General features: G+C 40.8%; 1 protein-coding gene across 1 annotated transcript in view; it reads left to right on the plus strand.

The window, feature by feature from the left end:
* The window catches only part of PACS1 (phosphofurin acidic cluster sorting protein 1), a gene marked incomplete in the record, with an annotated part of 1,397,033 nt that overhangs the window by 797,816 nt on the left and 581,057 nt on the right, over positions 1–18,160 (plus strand). Inside the window, 1 exon segment of the mRNA XM_044075887.1 lies at positions 14,602–14,695. Coding sequence (XP_043931822.1) covers positions 14,602–14,695 — 94 coding nt within the window.

The following is an 18,160-nucleotide window of genomic DNA, read 5'->3' on the forward strand; positions in this document are numbered from 1 at the left end:
GAACACTTTCACATCCCAGCAAAGTCTTACTCAAGGAACTTTCTGCTTTGGAGTGAGGCTGTGTTTCAGGAAATACCAAACAAAGAAGAGCAGCACCATGTGCAGGTCTCAGCCTCCACTAGAAGGTCTTCTCCAAGTAAAAGAGATTTTGGGCAACTTCTAAGCCCTTCTTTGCCCTTTCAGATTCTTGGTGCTTTACACATTTCCTTGGCAGGGAAAATGTTCACTTTTCTCTATCAGCTGCGTTTACTGACAAAAGAATATGACTCTTGGAAGCAGTTACAGTAAGGTGTAAATATCAGAGATTAGAAGTAATGCAGCATTGCAAAGCATACCAGAAACTCCACAGACTTGCTTTTCTGTAACCAGTTCCAAAGTTTGTTGCAGGGGAATGCCAAAATATCCAGATCCTCTACCCACAGCAAGGGATAGAAAGCCTGTTCAAATATTTTTTTCATGCCAAAAAATAACTAAAACAAAAAGAGGTCTCTCTCAGACTAGTCCAAAATTTTGTAGTTCGAAAATACCCGTATTCAGAATGGGTTTAGCTCCTTCAGTAGAGCTAATGACTTTGTAAGGACAAGGGATTATCAAAGTGAACTTGAGATGCCTGTCTGCATATTCCTATTTATCCATTTGACAGAGAAGCCCCTGCAGTTAAATATCATTCTTTTCTTTGGCTTAGCAACTGCATCATGTTCTTTTAGAAAAATTGTGGCTGTATTGTTGGCTGACAGCATATTAAAATGTATTCTCATGTTCCCTCACCTAGGTGATTCTTATTAGTTGTTTGAGTCTTGAGGATAACAGTTTACTGGGAAAAACTCTGGTGACCTCTCCCCTATCCATTCAACTCTGGGTGCATTTATAGACATGCAGAATGGCAGCTTTGCCTCAGGATAAAAAGAAAATTATTACACACTTCTTCCTAACATTAAAGACTACTGCAAGACAGTATGTTGGTGTTCTAACATGGCCACTTGCATAACAATGGCTTCCTTTGCTGACTCCACATGAAAAAGGCTAGTGGGTCATCACATTGGTGTGGTACTAGTCCTGAAAAACCTTGACATTGTTTTTCTTTGTAGAAGATTTGTTTTCCAGATGTAAATTGATGGTCCAGCCTTCTGTTTTTTCAAAAGTAAATAAATTCACCATCCTGGATTAAAGCATGCAACCCAGGATATGACTGGGGGAAGTGGTGTTCAAATTCCTCTCATTTCAGGACATCTGGGATCCATCATTGCTGCACAACAAGTCAGGTCTCAAAGAGCTGTAGGTCATGCAACTAGCATTGAAAGCCATTCTTACATCCCTGCAAACCTAAATGAAGAATACATCAGTCATGTAGTACCTAAAGAAGAGGGGCACAGTCTATGCATTTTAGACAACCTACTCCTAAACATCTGAGTAACAGGTATAGAAAGGCTGCTGATCTTGCAGGCAATATATCTCTTATGACATTTCAGTGTGGTAGAAAGCACAGTGAGTTGAAAATTCCTCGGTATCTTACCAACTGGATGGTCAAGGTCAGAGCAGAAATGTGTAAGCTACCTGTAAGTGCATCATTTTGCATCACAGAAGGATGATGCAGCAATGCGCATAGTTCCACAGAAATCAGCATGGAAAAATGGGTGCTTTATTCCGCCATCAGAATCAGGCTATTCTTTATCCTTTCTTCCTGTTTCTTTCATTTAGATATGCTCCTGAAAGTGAAACAGGATTATCCATGTCTCTATATTCTTATAGAAAGCATAGGCTGGATTCCTCTTTACACCCAGAAAAATCCCAGTATTCTTTATCAACCATTTATCAGCAGAGCAAGATGTTTTTTTCCTGTTATTCACAAGTGACAAAGGAGACAAATATGACTGTGACTTTCCTCTGGTGTTAAGGAGAGATGCAGCTTGCTTGAAAGAAATGCAAAGAAATTCTACCTACTTTTCTTGTTTTTATTTTTTATTTTTTTGTCCTCATGCTTGCTATCCATTAGTTATGTGCCAGTTTGGCTAGGCCCATTCATTCTCCCATGCTAGAGATATACCCAGTTGAGTATGAGGGTGGGAGACATGGGCCATCATTCAGGCAGCATGCACCAATGCTGACATCCTGGCAATGAGAACATTATTGTTATGGCCCCTGGGTGCAGTGATATTTAACCTATGTCACTGTGGAGGCTACTACACCTTCCCCATGCAAGTGCACACTCCCCTGCACTTGCTATGTAAAGACTACTGCCATATATCAGCATGGTAGTCCATGCACCCACCTTCAGACCATGTCTGCATCTTGCCTCTCCTCCCCAGAGGGTTGCGGCATGCTTCTCCCCATGGACATACCCATCCTTCCCTGGCAGGTGCCTAAGTTGTTTGTCAAATTTGGATTGTCTGGGCAGTAGTCAGGGCTTTTATCTCTGCACCACTGGAATTGGCTGAAAAGTTTCCTAATGATTCATTGAGCATACTGTAATAGTAGGATAACATCTAGAAGAACTACCAGTAGCATACCATGCATATAGACAGCTGGCACTTGCTTCTAACTGCAGTCAGTGGTGGAGAGGAGTTAAATACCAAATTAGCTACATTACAGGATTCTGTCTCATTTGCTTCTGCTATCTAAAGACCTGAATTCTTCACAGATTATATATATTTCTTCCCTGTATGGGTTTATTAATGAACAATCCTCCCTTGATGTCAACCAACCAAGAGAGAGATATGCAGCTATAATCCCACACATATTTACAGTCTGACAGACAATAGCCCTATCTTAAATTTCTGTCACAGAAAATAAAATTTTCTTAAATAAGCCACACAAAAAATGTCAGATGCCAAGTTTTGTAAGCTGTAGCCATCTTTCTTATGGATGACAATCCCTTCTAATTGCCAAATCAGTTGTATTTTATCTCCCCAGTTGTACGTAGCCTATTAAACAAGGTCTCATTGCACCACTGCCCATAGTGTCTTCACTGACTATAGACTGATAGCAAACTTAACTCCCTTCAACAATTCTTTGAAAAACTACTATAGATATTCAGTGATATATCTGGCTACTGTGTGATAAGCAGTTAGTATGTTTTTGGAAAGGGCTTCAGCACCATCACTAACCTGTACAAATGCTATGTATTGCAGTCTGAATGAAGACTTTCTGCCTTCCGAGGATGTGCGTTGAAATGATTAAGGCCTTTCATGACAGTTAAACCATAGTTTGCTTTAACTAAACTGATAACGTTACGTTTTGTAAGAAGAACTGTGGCTTATCTTCAGGATTAGCTAAATTTTAAGGGCATTTAGAATACTTTGATTCTTCCCTGTCACAAGCTGGCACTTTTAATAGTGTTGTACCAGAAAAGTCAGGCTAGTGGCTATTTTCACTGTTTATAAATAATCTGACACTAGAACTGCATTCTGTTAAGATAGAGGTGTATTCAGTTGACACTTTTTATTGAGTCAGTTCAGAAGACAGTTTGCAGAGAAAGCTGCAGGGAAGTTTGTTCCACTCTCTTTAGATGAATCTTGACATCATTTTCAAGAACCTGTTACAATTTAGTTATGGTCAGAGACCCAGTCACAGTTCCTTGTAGTACCTGGAGCTTTAGTTACCCCAGTGTTCTACTAGCTACAGAAAAAGTGTAGGAGCATGAATCTGTAAAGAACTTAGTGCTGCTATACGTACAACAGTCAGAAGTTAAATGTCTCTGATGAATGAACTGTAAGTGTCCCTTTGATGAATTTATGGCTTTAAAAGCTGTTAGACACTTTGCTCTGTCACATTTTGTGTGTGTGTGTGTGTGTGTGTGTGTGTGTGTGTGTGTGTGTGTGTGTGTGTGTGTGTGTGTGTGTGTGTGTGTGTGTGTGTGTGTGCATACCCATATACAGTGATTTTTGGGGCCAGCCTGGGATGAAATGGAGTTCTGTGTAAAGGGTTCCATGCCCACTGTTCCCCTGGCATATCCCCTGGAGTTTGTTTTATTCTCCAGCTTTTTCTTGCATCCTTTCAATGTATCTAAAGTGATAATGACAGCAGTGTAATAACTGTAAGAAAGAATTTAATTAAGCCTGTGATCGGGAGGGGTGCCTAGTTGAGGGATTTTAGAAGCTTTGAGGTGATTTATAGAGATTTTATTTCTGTAATCTTTAATACATTGATGGCCTGACCAAAAAGCACAACTAAATAAACTTATTTTTTTTCTTTCAGGGAAGAAATAAGTTGCTGTTCAAAAGATTAATGTTCAAAGTTGACAACAGTAGTTACCAATAAACTGGAAAGCAGTTGCCCATTAACTGAAAACAAATGTTTGTTTGGGCTCATAAGCCATATCTGGGAAATGTGCCTTCCAACCCCCCCAAAAAAAAAAAGGATGATCATCTTCTGTGCACCACTGTGTTGTTAGCTGGGGATAAAGGTAGAAGAACAAATGGTCACAGTCATACATTTAAAGTTGCTGCCCTACATCTACACAACATGCCTCCTCATTTCCATCCCCACAAAACACACTTTCTGTGTACTCCTTTAATGTCGTACTGGGGTGTAAGTGAAGGAGCAAATATACACTTCAGCTTGTTGCTTTAAGAATTACATGCACAGCAAACCTCCTTACACCTACCCAGTCAAGATTAGCCAACTGCATACACATTTGATTTTGATTGTGAGGAAAATGGAAAATAAAATAATCATAATAATTTATTCCAGCTTTTTGCTTCTAGATAGTACTCTGTCTGAAGAAGATCTGTAGTGACCTTTTCTGCACACCTTTGAGGTCTGATTTTGAGGAAAGTTAAAGAAAAAACTGACCATACTGTCCCCCACCACCCTTACAAGGTATATTGGCCTTCTCTGCATTCCTCTGAAGTTCGATTGTGAGGAAAATTAAAGAAGTAATGACTACAGTGGCCCCCGTCCCCACACAAACTAGAACAACTTACTGTGCCCTCCTCTAGCTGAGTTAGTTATAAGACCTTTCTGAGCCTGTGCCAGAATCCACTTATACAGTGAGGACTGGCTGCCCCCAAAAGCTCTGAGGGTATAGGTATTTCCTTGTTGAAATTTTTTCTTAAATTTGGAAAAAAATACTTCTTTGCTGTTTTTTTCTGCTATCAAGATTTATGTGCATATCTAGCAGTATTATTTTTTGGGGACACATGCACATATGTCTTGGTGTTGTCCCTGATAAGCCACATCTGTCACAAGGTACACTAACCAACACATACTCACTCTGCATGTTAATCTAAAGCCTTTCTGGATAAAGATTGGTTCAGCTGCAGGTGGAAACCAGAGCACATGGTTAAAACCACATAGACATACACACAGAGCCACAGCCAAGAACTCAAACAGGTAGGCAAGAGCAGTTAGATGACAATGCTACTCACTGTGCCGCTTTACTAATAAAGACTTACTTTCCATCACCTCCTGCCCAAAACAGACAAAGATTGCCACTTATGGTGTGCAGTGCTGATGTTTGTGGTGGAGAAACTTTGTCTTGTGTGTTACTCATGAATAGACTGCCCCCCAGCCCACACACACACACACACACACACACACACACACACACACACACAGAGGCATAAGCCATAACAATGACCATATGACCATTTCACACTAATTTCAGCAAACACAGTACAATTATGCAAGACTCCTACCATCAGTGGTGGTTTCACACTAGTTCAGCAATATGAGGGGATTAACTTGCTCTTCTTAATCCTCTCTGCAATGATTGTTTACACAAAAAATAAACTTTCTGTAGTTTTTGTTTACTTTGGGAAGAGTAGTAGAGATGTCCTCAAAAACATGCTGTTTACTCCTGTTTCTTACACTTGCTGCTCCCTTCTCTTAACTCTTTTTTTCTGCGGAATCTGGTCAGACACTGCTACTGGCAACCAGCATCATCTTCCAGGCACATTTACAGGGGACATGAGCCCCAAGTCACTCCAGTGAAGAAGAAATCACAGTTCTGTGAAGACCTGCTTGTGATACATTTGTGTCTCCAAAACTGACCTGCAAAGCTGTCATTTGCATAGCTCTCAACTGTGCCTGATTTTGCAGAATGTCCCTTATTTTGCCTCATATTTTTGCCCTTTTTTTCTGGTAAATCATTAAGAATTTGTCAGTAATGCCAAGCATTAAAGAGTTTCACATATCATATTCTTCAGAAGATGCATATTGATGCAAAACTGTTTTTTTCTCTTAACTTTAAAAGTGAATTAGTACAATATTTAGAATTGTCCATGAACTGGGGCCTTTGTCTTGTGATTTTTGTCCCTGATAAATGGGCAAAAAAAGTTGAGAGCAGGTTACTTGGCCCCGATTTTGTCTCTTATTGTTTCCCTTTCAACTGCAAAATGTTTGCTTTTCTAGTAAGGTATAGTCAGCCAATAATGCCAGACATTACTTTTATACTTTTCAGAAAATGCATGCTGACACAAAACCTATTGATGTTCATCGTGTTTCACTGTTGCAGTCATTATTTATTATTTTATTTATTTATTTCAGTTTGATGACCGGGGAGGTCCACTGGGCTCAGGAGCCCATTTTCAGTGGAGGCCCGGGGAGAAAAGCTCCACATTACAAAATACAAAGATAAAAACAAAATACAAACGATAAAAATTAACATAAGATTCAAGGTACAGATACATAAGGATGCAGCCGTCAGTCTACATGGTATGAATGCTGGTAATTTGTGATACAGAGGCAATAAAAGGAATGGTGTTTACATAACATATCAGTCATATATTGAAATGGATGATTAAAAGATTACAAAGAGTCTGAGTCTAGTAATGGCAGAGTGGTAGAACAAGCATAAATGTTAGGGAGGGGAATAAAGGGAGAGCAAACTATTTACAGTATTTACATATATACACAGGACAACAGTAACAATAAGTAGATATGAACAAGGTTGATAGTAGTAAGAAACTGAATAGCATTACTGTTAATATGTACAGTGAGGAGGCTAGGTGGGGACAACACTTGGGTTATCCTACTGGCAGGCGACCCGCAGTCGGCCCGAGTTCCAAAGTCTTGGTCCGGCGTCGGTTGCTGTCACCTCTTCCCTGACGTCAGTATGCCAAGGGTATAAAAGTTGCAACCGCCGCCATTTTCTTCAGTCTTTCTTCCTGCTCGGTGCCCAAAGAAAAAGCTGTTCGCAAGTGCCGGTCGGCCGACTCCTGAAATTTTCAAAATTGAATTTCAGAACCGAAGTCTTCAATAAAGCTAAGTACCCCATTGGGGAAACTTTTTCTTGCTCCAGACCGATGTCAGTAAAAGTAAATAATTGTATTTCTTGTGGGAAGCAAGTACCTCATAAGGACTTTCATTCTTACTGCATTCCTTGCTTAGGCCCTGACCACAACGTTACTAGTTGTCGGTTTTGTGCTAGATTCAATAAACGCACTATTAAATATTGGTTTGATTTTGCTTTACATTGTTTTGGATGAAGATTTAATTATATAATGCCGTCGGAACAACCGATGACCGGAATGTATAAAAAATGCAAAGACAAAGAAAAAGACAGGCATCCAAGGTCCAAAACCGTCGACGAAGCCTCTTCTAGGCCAGTCGCCAGTTCTCAGGTTCTCACTGAGGCGCTTTCACAGTCCCTGACACAGAGCCACAGACCCTAACAGACAGCCACGTGGAGACACCGAGGCCTGTGGAAACTCAAGGTATTGGGCCTACGGAAACTATTCTCTCAGATGGGTCCAGAGCCGCTGAGCAGGTGCCGGCTTCTGAGGGTATTTTCAGACCTTCACGGCTTACAATTAAGGCTACTACAGCAGCAAAGGCAAAGTCAAAAACACCATTAAAGACAAGGAAACAAGTGCAGCATTCTCCAGAACAGTCATCCACGCCAAAGAAACAGATGCTTAAAATGGCCGAAGACCTTATTACTTTAATCAGGGGTTCTTATCCCCCTCCTGACAAAAGGCCTAGGCAAGGCACTGATTATGATTCCTCTGATCAGGTTTCCATTTCCTCTGATTCTTCTTCTGATCAGGGCTATTCTCTCCCTCCCTATGAGGACTCTAATGCTTAGGAGTCCATTCTGTCAGCCTCACCACCTGAGGATTATTCTTTTTGGGAAACCCTGCACACCATGAGGGAGCATTTCCACTGGGAGAGCCAGAATTACTCAGAATCCAAGAAAAGGCTCAGAGATTTCCTTTTATTGCCTCAGCACAGGCCCCTGGCTATCCCTCCTGTGCTTGATATTGTAGATGATGTTTTTTCTGAATCCAGTCTGTCTCCAGATTCTTTACCCCCTGCTCCAGTAAAGCCAGACAGATAATACAGGGTCCCTGACTCATAAATTTCTTTATAAAAACCCCACTGCAGACCCAGAAACAATTTTTCAGGGTCCTAAAGGGGTTAAAGCTTCCACTGCCAAGAACCCTGTCCCCTCAGATAGGGATTCCAGAGCTCTGCACAGATGGGGGGGAAAAGGTTTGCACTTCTGCTACTTTAGCTGTAAGAGCTTTAAACTGTCAGTTTCACATGCTTAAATATCAACAGTATCTCGTGTCATTGTTAAAGCAGAAAATGGTTACTAATATAGAAAGTCCTGACAGTAAAGAAATGCAGGATTTATTGCATGCAGTTGAACAAGTGGGAAACCATACTCTCCAATGCGGTTTTGATTCATTAGAGACTTCTTGTAGAGCCGCAGTTACAGGCTCAGTAATTCGAAGACATGTTTGGTTAAAAGAACAAAATTTACCTGACCATGTTAAAGTAAAATTATTGGATGCTCCACTACAGCATGATACTTTGTTTGGTGTTAAAGCAGAAGAGGTGTTAAAGAAAATGGAGGATAAAGCAAAGTCAATGCAAATGGTGAAAGATTTCTTACAGGTTCAACCACCTAGATTTAGCAGAAACTGGCCTTCGAAAAATTGGTCCTTCCCGGTGTCAGACAGGCCACAAAGAGGCAGATACAGACGCCCAAGAGGCAGATCTCAGCCCCAAGGCTCCTACAGACCTAAACAATGGGGTGCTTCAGCCCCCAAAGGAGGAGAAGACAAATCACAACCTTACAGGAAACAGTCACAATGAATTCCCTCTGCAAATGCCAATTTCTTACCAGTTGACAGCACCCCAAGGGGGAAAGCTAGCACTTTTCTCAAAAAATTGGCACTTGATCACCCAAGACCAATGGGTGCTGAATATAGTTTCTCAGGGGTACAGGTTCCACTTCCACATGCTTCCAAAACCAAAAGGTATGCCAAACTTGCCACAAAACCAATGGGCAGAGACACAAAAACAGATTGCTGCTCTTATGGATATGGGAGCTATTCAAAAAGTTCCACAAGAAGAACAGGGGCAAGGATTTTATTCAAGACTTTTCTTAATACCCAGAAAAGACAAAGCCTGGAGACCAATACTGGACCTGTCAATCCTGAATACTTTCCTGGATGTTCCAAAATTCAAAATGTTAACACTTCAACAACTTCTGCCCATGCTGGGCAAGGAGGCTTGGCTAGTTACTTTGGATCTCAAGGAGGCATGCCTGCACGTCCCAATCAGACAATCGTGCAGAAGATACCTCAGATTTATAGCAGGCTCAATGCATTACCAATTCTCTGCACTGCCCTTTGGCTTATCTACTGTGCCCAGGGTCTTCACAAAATGCCCGGCACCAGTAATTGCATTTTGCAGACAAAAAGGAATTCAAATATATCCCTACTTGGACGACTGCCTTATTCAAGCAGAGAGCAAGGACATTCTTCTAAAGCACCTGGCATGTGTAAAAAGATTGCTAACTTGCCTAGGGTACACAGTAAACGAAAAGAAATCAAAACTAGTGCCCTCTCAAGAGATAATATTCCTGGGTGCAAGCTTAAATACAACTGCCCAGATGGCTTATCTCACGCCAGACAAACAAACGCAACTGACTCATTACTTTCAAATGATGGCAACAAAGACCCAGCTCCCTGCAAGAAAATTTCTGCAGGCCCTGGGTTTCATGGCATCCTGCATTCTACTAATTCCATATGCAAAACTGCATATGAGAAAACAATGGTATCTAAAAGTGTTTGGACTGAGCATTGTCACAGCCTAGAGACAATCATAACCTTGATTCCCTGCCTACAACAGGAGTTTCGATGGTGGTCCCAGGCCTGTCACCACAACAAGGGACAGCCTTTCACCTTACTTACAGCCAGGCAGACAGTAACAATGGATGCATCAGATTATGCCTGGGGAGCTATGGCAGGAAAATATATTCAGGGCACGTGGCCCAAGGAGCAAATGCATCTTCACATCAATCAAAAAGAGATGCTAGCTGTACAGAATGCCCTGACAGCCTTCAAGGACCTAATACATTCAGGACAACTACTAATAAAGACGGACAGTACCACAGTTATGTGGTACATAAACAAGCAAGGAGGCACACATTCCTACCCCCTATGCAGACAAGCCATGACTTTGTGGAACACAGCACTGACCTACCAGGTACATCTGCAAGCACAATTCCTGCCAGGAACAAAAATTGCACTGGCAGACGAACTAAGCAGAAATCTCATGGATCCTCACGAATGGAAGCTACATCCACAAGTGTTCAACATGATAACAAGGAAATGGGGACGCCCAGACATAGATCTTTTTGCCTCCCCTCATAATTACCAAATACAGAAATTTTGCACAAGGAATTATCACTCTCAAGCATGGAAAGTGGATGCTCTATCATTCAGCTGGAAAAAACTGACAGTCTATGCCTTCCCTCCGATGCCTCTTCTCACCAAGGTGCTTCTAAAAGTCAGACGAGAGGCCAACAGTGATACTGATTGCACCAGACTGTCAGACGAGAGGCCAACAGTGATATTGATTGCACCAGACTGGCCACGCCAGCACTGGTACCCAATCCTAAAAATTTTGTCCCAAGGCCCACCTTGGCCTCTACCTCAAATCACTCATCTTCTGACACAGCAAAACAATCAGATTCTGCACAGTCGACTCAAAATCTTAAACCTGGCAGCATGGCAGATAATGTAGCCACTCAGACTGCACCTCTCTCTAAAGCTGTTATGGATGTAATTTTGGAAGCCAGGAGGCCCAGCACTAGGAAATCTTATGCAGAAAAATGGAAGATTCTGTGCTTGGAACCAGGCAGAAGGGCTCGACCCACTGGTCCCTAATATGCCTCAGATTTTGCAATACCTGACTGAGATGTTGGACAAAGGCCTATCTTTTTCATCTATTAAAATCCATGCCTCTGCCATTTCAGCTCATTACAATACCGGATCCTCCTATTTTTTCACATCCTCTACTACGACAGTACCTCAGAGGGGCAAAGAATACAAGACCCCCTAGAAGAGCACCAGTACCTACTTGGGACCTCAAATTTGTTTAAGAAAAACTAACACTGCCTCCATTTGAACCAGCCAGCACAGATGATCTAAAATTCTTATGGAAAACTGCTCTGCTCCTAGCAATAACTTCAGCGAGAAGAGTGTCAGAGTTACAGGCATTGATGGCCATGGAACCTTTCCTCATTTTTCATCAGGACAGGGTCTCTCTTAGGACAAACCCAGCATTCATGCCAAAAGTGGTCTCCAATGTGGCCTTAAACCAAACCATTCATTTACCTACTTTCTACCTAAATCCCCAGAATAAAGGGGAAAGACTCATGCACGCTTTGGATATACACAGGCAGCTACGATTTGACTTGGACAAAACAAAAGCTTTCAGAAAAACTGAGCAACTGTTTGTAGCTTATGCTGCAGGATCACAAGTAAAGCCTATTACAAAGCAGACAATCTTCAAATGGATAGGACACTGCATCCGCTTCTGTTATGCACAGCATGGCAAATCTGTGCCTGAGGGCATTAGGCCTCATTCTACCAGAGCAGCAGCCACTTCAGCAGCTTTCCTCAGATGGGTACCAACCAAAGACATCTTAGAAGCTGCAACCTGGAGCTCAGTGCACACTTTTACCAAGCACTACCACCTACCTCTCTACTCCAAATCCAGAGCAGGCTTTGCCACTGCAGTTCTGCAGGGCTTGTTAGCCTCGCCAAATCCAATCTAGACCCAGCCGCCCAACCTCTGCTTTAGGATTCTACCCAAGTGTAATGACTGCAACAGTGAAACACGATGAACATGGTACAGTTGTGTACCTACCATAAATGTAGATGTTTGAGTGTATTCACTGTTGCAGTCCAGGTTACCCACCCACCATCCCCCTCTTTGCTGGGACTAATTCTGTACTACTCAACTCTATACAACCTAAGTGGTGTATTTGCTTGTAGATGAAGGAAATCTTTATAGTATGGTTGTTTGGCATATTTTTATCTTTTCAGCCTTCCTGTCTAGGGGCACCTGACATCTGGTGCAAGAAAAACTGAAGAAAATGGCGTCTGTTGCAACTTTTATACCCCTGGCGCACTGACGTCAGGGAAGAGGCAACAGCAACCGACGCCAGACCAAGACTTTGGAACTCGGGCCGACTGCGAGTCACCTGCCAGCAGGATAACCCAAGTGTAATGACTGCAACAGTGAATACACTCGAACATCTACATTTATGGTAGGTACACAACTGTACTTTCTGTTACGTTTCTAAGTAATATTTAAAACAAATGTCTGATTTCAGGGTGTTGTCCAATTCTTGAGAGCTGTGCTTATACATACATATACAATGCATGAGTACAAAAAAAATGCAGATCAACAGATCAAATCACTGTATTTATTCAAATTCCATGGACTTCTTATGATTGTTTGCTTACTGTTTTTTTTTATTTTCTATGAGACAAGCCTCTCACCCAATCAGTAAAAGAAGAGGTGGGTAAAACCAGGGCAGCAGTGTTTTTTTTCTTTTCAGTGCTGCTCATCAGCTTGGTAGAGGAGCTGATATAAAAAAAATGAACTCTGTCTTCTTGCCCAGAAGCACATTCCACTAAGGTATTGACTTCCTCAGAGGGGGTTTCACAAGGGAATAGATGCCAAGTCCATCTTAGAAGCTGCTACTTGTTCCTCTTTACACACTTTCACAAAACACAACAAAGTTGATGCCTTCTGCAGGTCCAGGGCTACCTTTGCTAGATATGCCATGTCAGGGCTGCTAGACAGCTCATCTACTCAGTAGTCAACCACCCTTCCGTCTCTACCTCCTTCGGCTCTGGGTATCACCCATATGTCAGGAATACTGCAACAGTCATTTCAGTCAAGAAATAGTATAGTTGTGTAAGAACTTACCATAACAGTAGATGTCGTACTGATCACTATTGCAGTATTCCAACCTACCTTCCTTCCCATCTTCTCTGCCTTACTTCAACATCCTCCTTCTCCCTCTCTGCTTTATCCTCTACTCTGCTCCATGGAAATGGAGTTTACTCGTATCTCTCTCTCAGTAGTCTTCAGGCCACTGGTTTGGAGATGGTCTGAGGTAATGCTCGTATGTCCCCTGTATACTCTTAAGCTTACAAGATGAGGTCATGCATCAGATATATGGCCTTGGGAAGGTAAAGCTTTGGTACCCCAGCTGGATACCAGCAGTGAAGACTCGAATGTCAGTGGTGACAACCCATATGTCAGGAATACTACAACAATGATTAGTCTGACATCCACTGTTATGGTAAGCTGTTTTACAGTTGTACTTTCTACATACATTTGGGTTTTATATCATTTCCTTCTGTCTTCATGTGGAAGTTGGCATCTCTTGTTTTTTTCCTGGAAGATTAAAGAGCACCCTGATCATTACCTTGTCCATGTTTTCTGCATTATCAGCTATCTTTCACTCCAAAACAAACTTTCTGCAGAAGCTAGTATCCAACTTGTACATTCTATTAAGGTGATATACTGAGTGTCGTACTTTGTCTGTCCATCTTCACATCCTGAGTATGATTATATGCCGTACTGCTGCTTTTACATATCTTGCATTACTGGAAATAGAGCTGGAGTCTGTGGACAGACTTATGAGTATTTTTGCCCCTTGTGTAACTTCTGAGAAAGCTGCTTTCTCAGACGGTAGACCAGCTTGCTGCACAGCATCTTAAGCCCATTAATCTTGTGCATCTTCCCCAACGAACAAGATTTGGGAGTGATGTCAGATGCAGTGCTATTTAATAACTGCTTTTTTGGGCATTACTGTATTTGTGATCTGTAAAGTTGTTGCCAATAAGCTATACCTTCATTTACTGTTGCTCCCCTGACACCTCAAGTATAGACTATATCTGGATTTTGGCACGTTTTTAGCGCTCAACAAGTAAATTGTTCCAAGCTTGCCAGACTGTGTATTAAGTAACTGTTTTCATTTTTGTGGTGAGATATCTCACTTAAAGCTGTCTGCCAGATTTATATTATGAATTATATCCTTACTGTCAACCTGCCATTCCCTGTCTTGCAGGTAACCTCTCATATTTCTAGCATGTAAAGTCCACTTTCATAGAGTGGATAAGTGATTTTATTGCTTAGAGGATTGAAGAAGCCCATTTAAATATTGTCCCATCATGATATTCTGATAAATTTTTTAGGAATGTGAAGTATTTGTTACATTTGCAATTACAATTAAATAACCCATTGTATGTGCCAAGTATTAGCATATTTCATCTATGCATTGTCTATATAAAATTACCACACTAATAACAGTGCTATTCATGCTATTAACTTTTTTTCCAGACCATTCTTTGAAGGCATGTCACAGTCAAGCTCACAAACGGAAATAGGGAGCTTGAACAGCAAAGGGAGCCAGGGAAAAGATATTACAAGTCCAGTAAGTAATAATTACTAACATATTTTTGTAACATGCTAGCTGTCAACACAGCATTGCTTTGGGTTAGCAACATGTTGCGGTATGTAACATAGTTTAGCATTTGACTCTTCTGGAGAAATGTCTTCAGGTTTTTACATTTTATTTCCAAGTAAAGCTTTTTTTTTTTCCTGTAGCTCAGGGGTGGAGTGCACTGCCTTCCACATCTGACTTCCAGGTCTGAGTGGGCTCATTTGTTTCACTTACTGATCGAGTGACCCTCTCAAGAGGAGAAAGTAGAAGTAGTACCAAGACAGTTAGACTTTTCAGTATGCAATTGGATAATTTTTGCAGTGAGCTAAGACTTCTCTTATAGCAAATGGAAGATAGCTTTTTATGAAGCCATGATGTTTCGTATGAAATGAAACAATGAGCACGTATGACCCAGACTACTTTTCTTCACTCTGAACAACCAACTGTTGAAAAATGAGCACCAGTTTCGAGCACCTCCACTGGATTTCTGTCATGCAATATGTCCATCCCTCACCATCACTCCTATTAGCACCACTTTGATAAGAGTTAACAGGACTTCTGCCACAATAGTGTTCGTTTTCTTGGCACCCAGGCCACTACCTATACAAAAGTCACTGTTATCGTAATTTTGAATACTCCCTGTATGTCATCAGTCTTGCCTGCTGCTAGTTGTTTTTGGTGCATTAGTGGCAAGCTAGATGCTGGAATTTAGAGCAAACAAAATAAAGGAATCATAATTTGCTTCATGTGTGTATATAGTGACAGTTAATTTAGTGGTTAGTGGTTGTTTGGTTGTTGTGTTAGTCCATGATTTTATTCACTTGGGTTTGGAAATCATTAGATTGTGTACTTGATACATTTCCTTTTGCGGCAAAAACTAAATTGTTGTATTGTGTAACATGAAGCCATCAGTTGGTGGTCATTGTGAGAATTGCTATGTCCTTTTAGCTTTCATCATTTACAACTTTTGGACATGCTTGCTATCTTGAATTTCTCCTGAGGTTCATTAGGTCAGGGCATGTCATAAGTCTTTGACCTTACATCAGTAATTAAAGTCTTACCATATCTCTGCTTAGTTTCTTGTCATACTACGTGAAAATTTCCATATATGTATTGTATTGTATTTCCATCCATTCTGTATATTCCTTTATTGCATGTTATGTAATTACTTCAGAAGTATGTATACTTAAAATGTAATCTGTGTTTATCTTTGTTCTTACTATTTGTTTACTTAAAACATTTGTGGGAACATTTCTCCTCAGGTCTCTGCTGAAAAAGGGCTTCTAAGAACCCAGACAGACTAACCCGGTTAACAAATGTAAAAATAAATAAAGTAAAAGTTGTCTGTTGTCTACAGTCCCCACAGATATTCCACAGTCTTCCATTTTAAGTCCACAGTTGTTAATACGGTCTTCCATTCCCTAGTACATGTTCTGTTAGAATTTTTCCCATATACTTGCTTGGGACAGTGTCCTTTTGACCAGTATCAGCACCCTGTCAGTGCCCTCTATACTAATCTACAAATCACATTCCCCACAACTAAATATTAGTTCACTGATGTAAAAAAAAAATGCTGATTAATTGTTCATCTTAAAAAGCTTGCATTGTGCTTATTCTTTCTTAGTGTTGACTGTACTTGTATTCTAGTATCAGATAAATTCCCTCATTATAATTCATTTGAATGGCTCCTCCCTCCAACAAGGTAACTCAAAAATAGCAAAACCCTGTCTGTGCCAAAGTGTGTTTGTTGTATAGCATTAAGTAGTGCTTTACAGCTGCTCAAATGTTAATACTGAGGTCTGATACTCTCTTCTCCCTTCTGTGTTTGACTGTGGCCTTTTTACTTCAAAATAAGGCCTGACAGAAAGCATGGAAGTGAACTGGTTAAGCAGCACAAAAACAGTGGGATAAAAAATACTGAGTATAGTGGAGGAAAAACACAAGAGAAATAGTGAACAACATGGTATCACAAAGCAGCACACACACACACACACACACACACACACACACACACTCCAGTATATAAATGAGCCTGTGGTTTAGTAGAGGGATGCAGCCCTAACTACAGCTAAGACAATGCGAGTTTGACTTGCAGCTTGAGAAATGGTAAATCTGGACTGGGGATATGGGAATGAATGATCAGTACCTGCTCAAACATCCTGGGAAGAAGTGGTTCTGGTCACTGATCATCACTTTATAAGCAAAGGCTTGCACAGCACTGAAAATGGCAAAGACTGACATTCACTTGGAAATTCCAAGCCAGTAAACATGGCCCTCAAGCATGTGGGTGGGAGCACACACTTGCATTTGTAAGTTATAGGAAGCCCTGTGGTAATGCAGGTAATAACATCAGCCACAATGGGAGGGTTAGGTTTCACACAGAAATGCCCTCATTGTAAGGATACTGGTGAGGGCATAGACCACCTTCATGGCTGCCTGTATGATGACTCCTCCAGTCAGTTGTTGCCCTCATGCTGGGGACTCTGCAGTGGCAGGGTAATGTATAGCTTATATAGATGACAAGACTGGAGGAAAAAATAGCCACTGTGTATATCTATACATCTGTATTTCTGCTACAGACTGTCTTATCAGTCACCACTTAGCTTTTTATCAAACCATTTACTATGTTAATGCCACTGCTGTTAAGTTTGTTGATTTCTGCGATAGTGCCAGGTTTGCAAATGCAAATCTTATTAATCATCTACATGCTGCTTCTATCTAATGCAGAGCTCATTTTCTTAAGTTGCATTGTCTGCCGTGGATACCATTTTCTGTAAAAGCACCAAAGTAGTGTTGGTGAGTAGTCATATTGACTAAACTTGGGTGTCTTTTGTAATCATCACTCTTAAGTGTAATTACAAATGGTTGCCAGGGATGTTAAGAAAGAATAAAAACAAAAAGTCCAATGTGGGGGCACTCCTACTATTTTATATAACAACTCCGAGATCACTCGGTCTGAGATGATGAAAAATCATTATGATACCACAGTCTCCGTTTTAAAACATGAAATCCCAGAACCACATATTTGTGGATGTACGTAAGAATGTTGATTCTAAGCCTACTAATTATGTGGTACTACGTAATACAGCTGCATTTCAGCCTTTCTAGTTAGGCAATGAGACAATAAAACTGTAAAGATTGTTGAATGCTGCTATCTCTATCCAACTCTTCTGTGATAATGTAATTTTGATTTATTTACTATTGTGAATGGGAAGCACAAAGTGCAGCACTTGGTGTTTTGTTTTTTGTTTTTCATTTCAACATTTCACAGTGGCCATGTGAAAGTACAAGTCATTTCTTAAAGATGACACCAACAACGAAAATAACTAGGACTCAAAACTGTAGCTGATCCATGTCAATTACCATTCAGACCAGTTGACCTATTACTGCATGTACATTTAATGAAGAATACAAATTATGGCATGGAAGATAATGTTTACTAACTTAAGTTCTCAA

This window comes from Protopterus annectens, chromosome 6.part1 (genome assembly GCF_019279795.1).
Source record: "Protopterus annectens isolate FY-2018-M chromosome 6.part1, PAN1.0, whole genome shotgun sequence".
Lineage (NCBI taxonomy): Eukaryota > Metazoa > Chordata > Ceratodontiformes > Protopteridae > Protopterus > Protopterus annectens.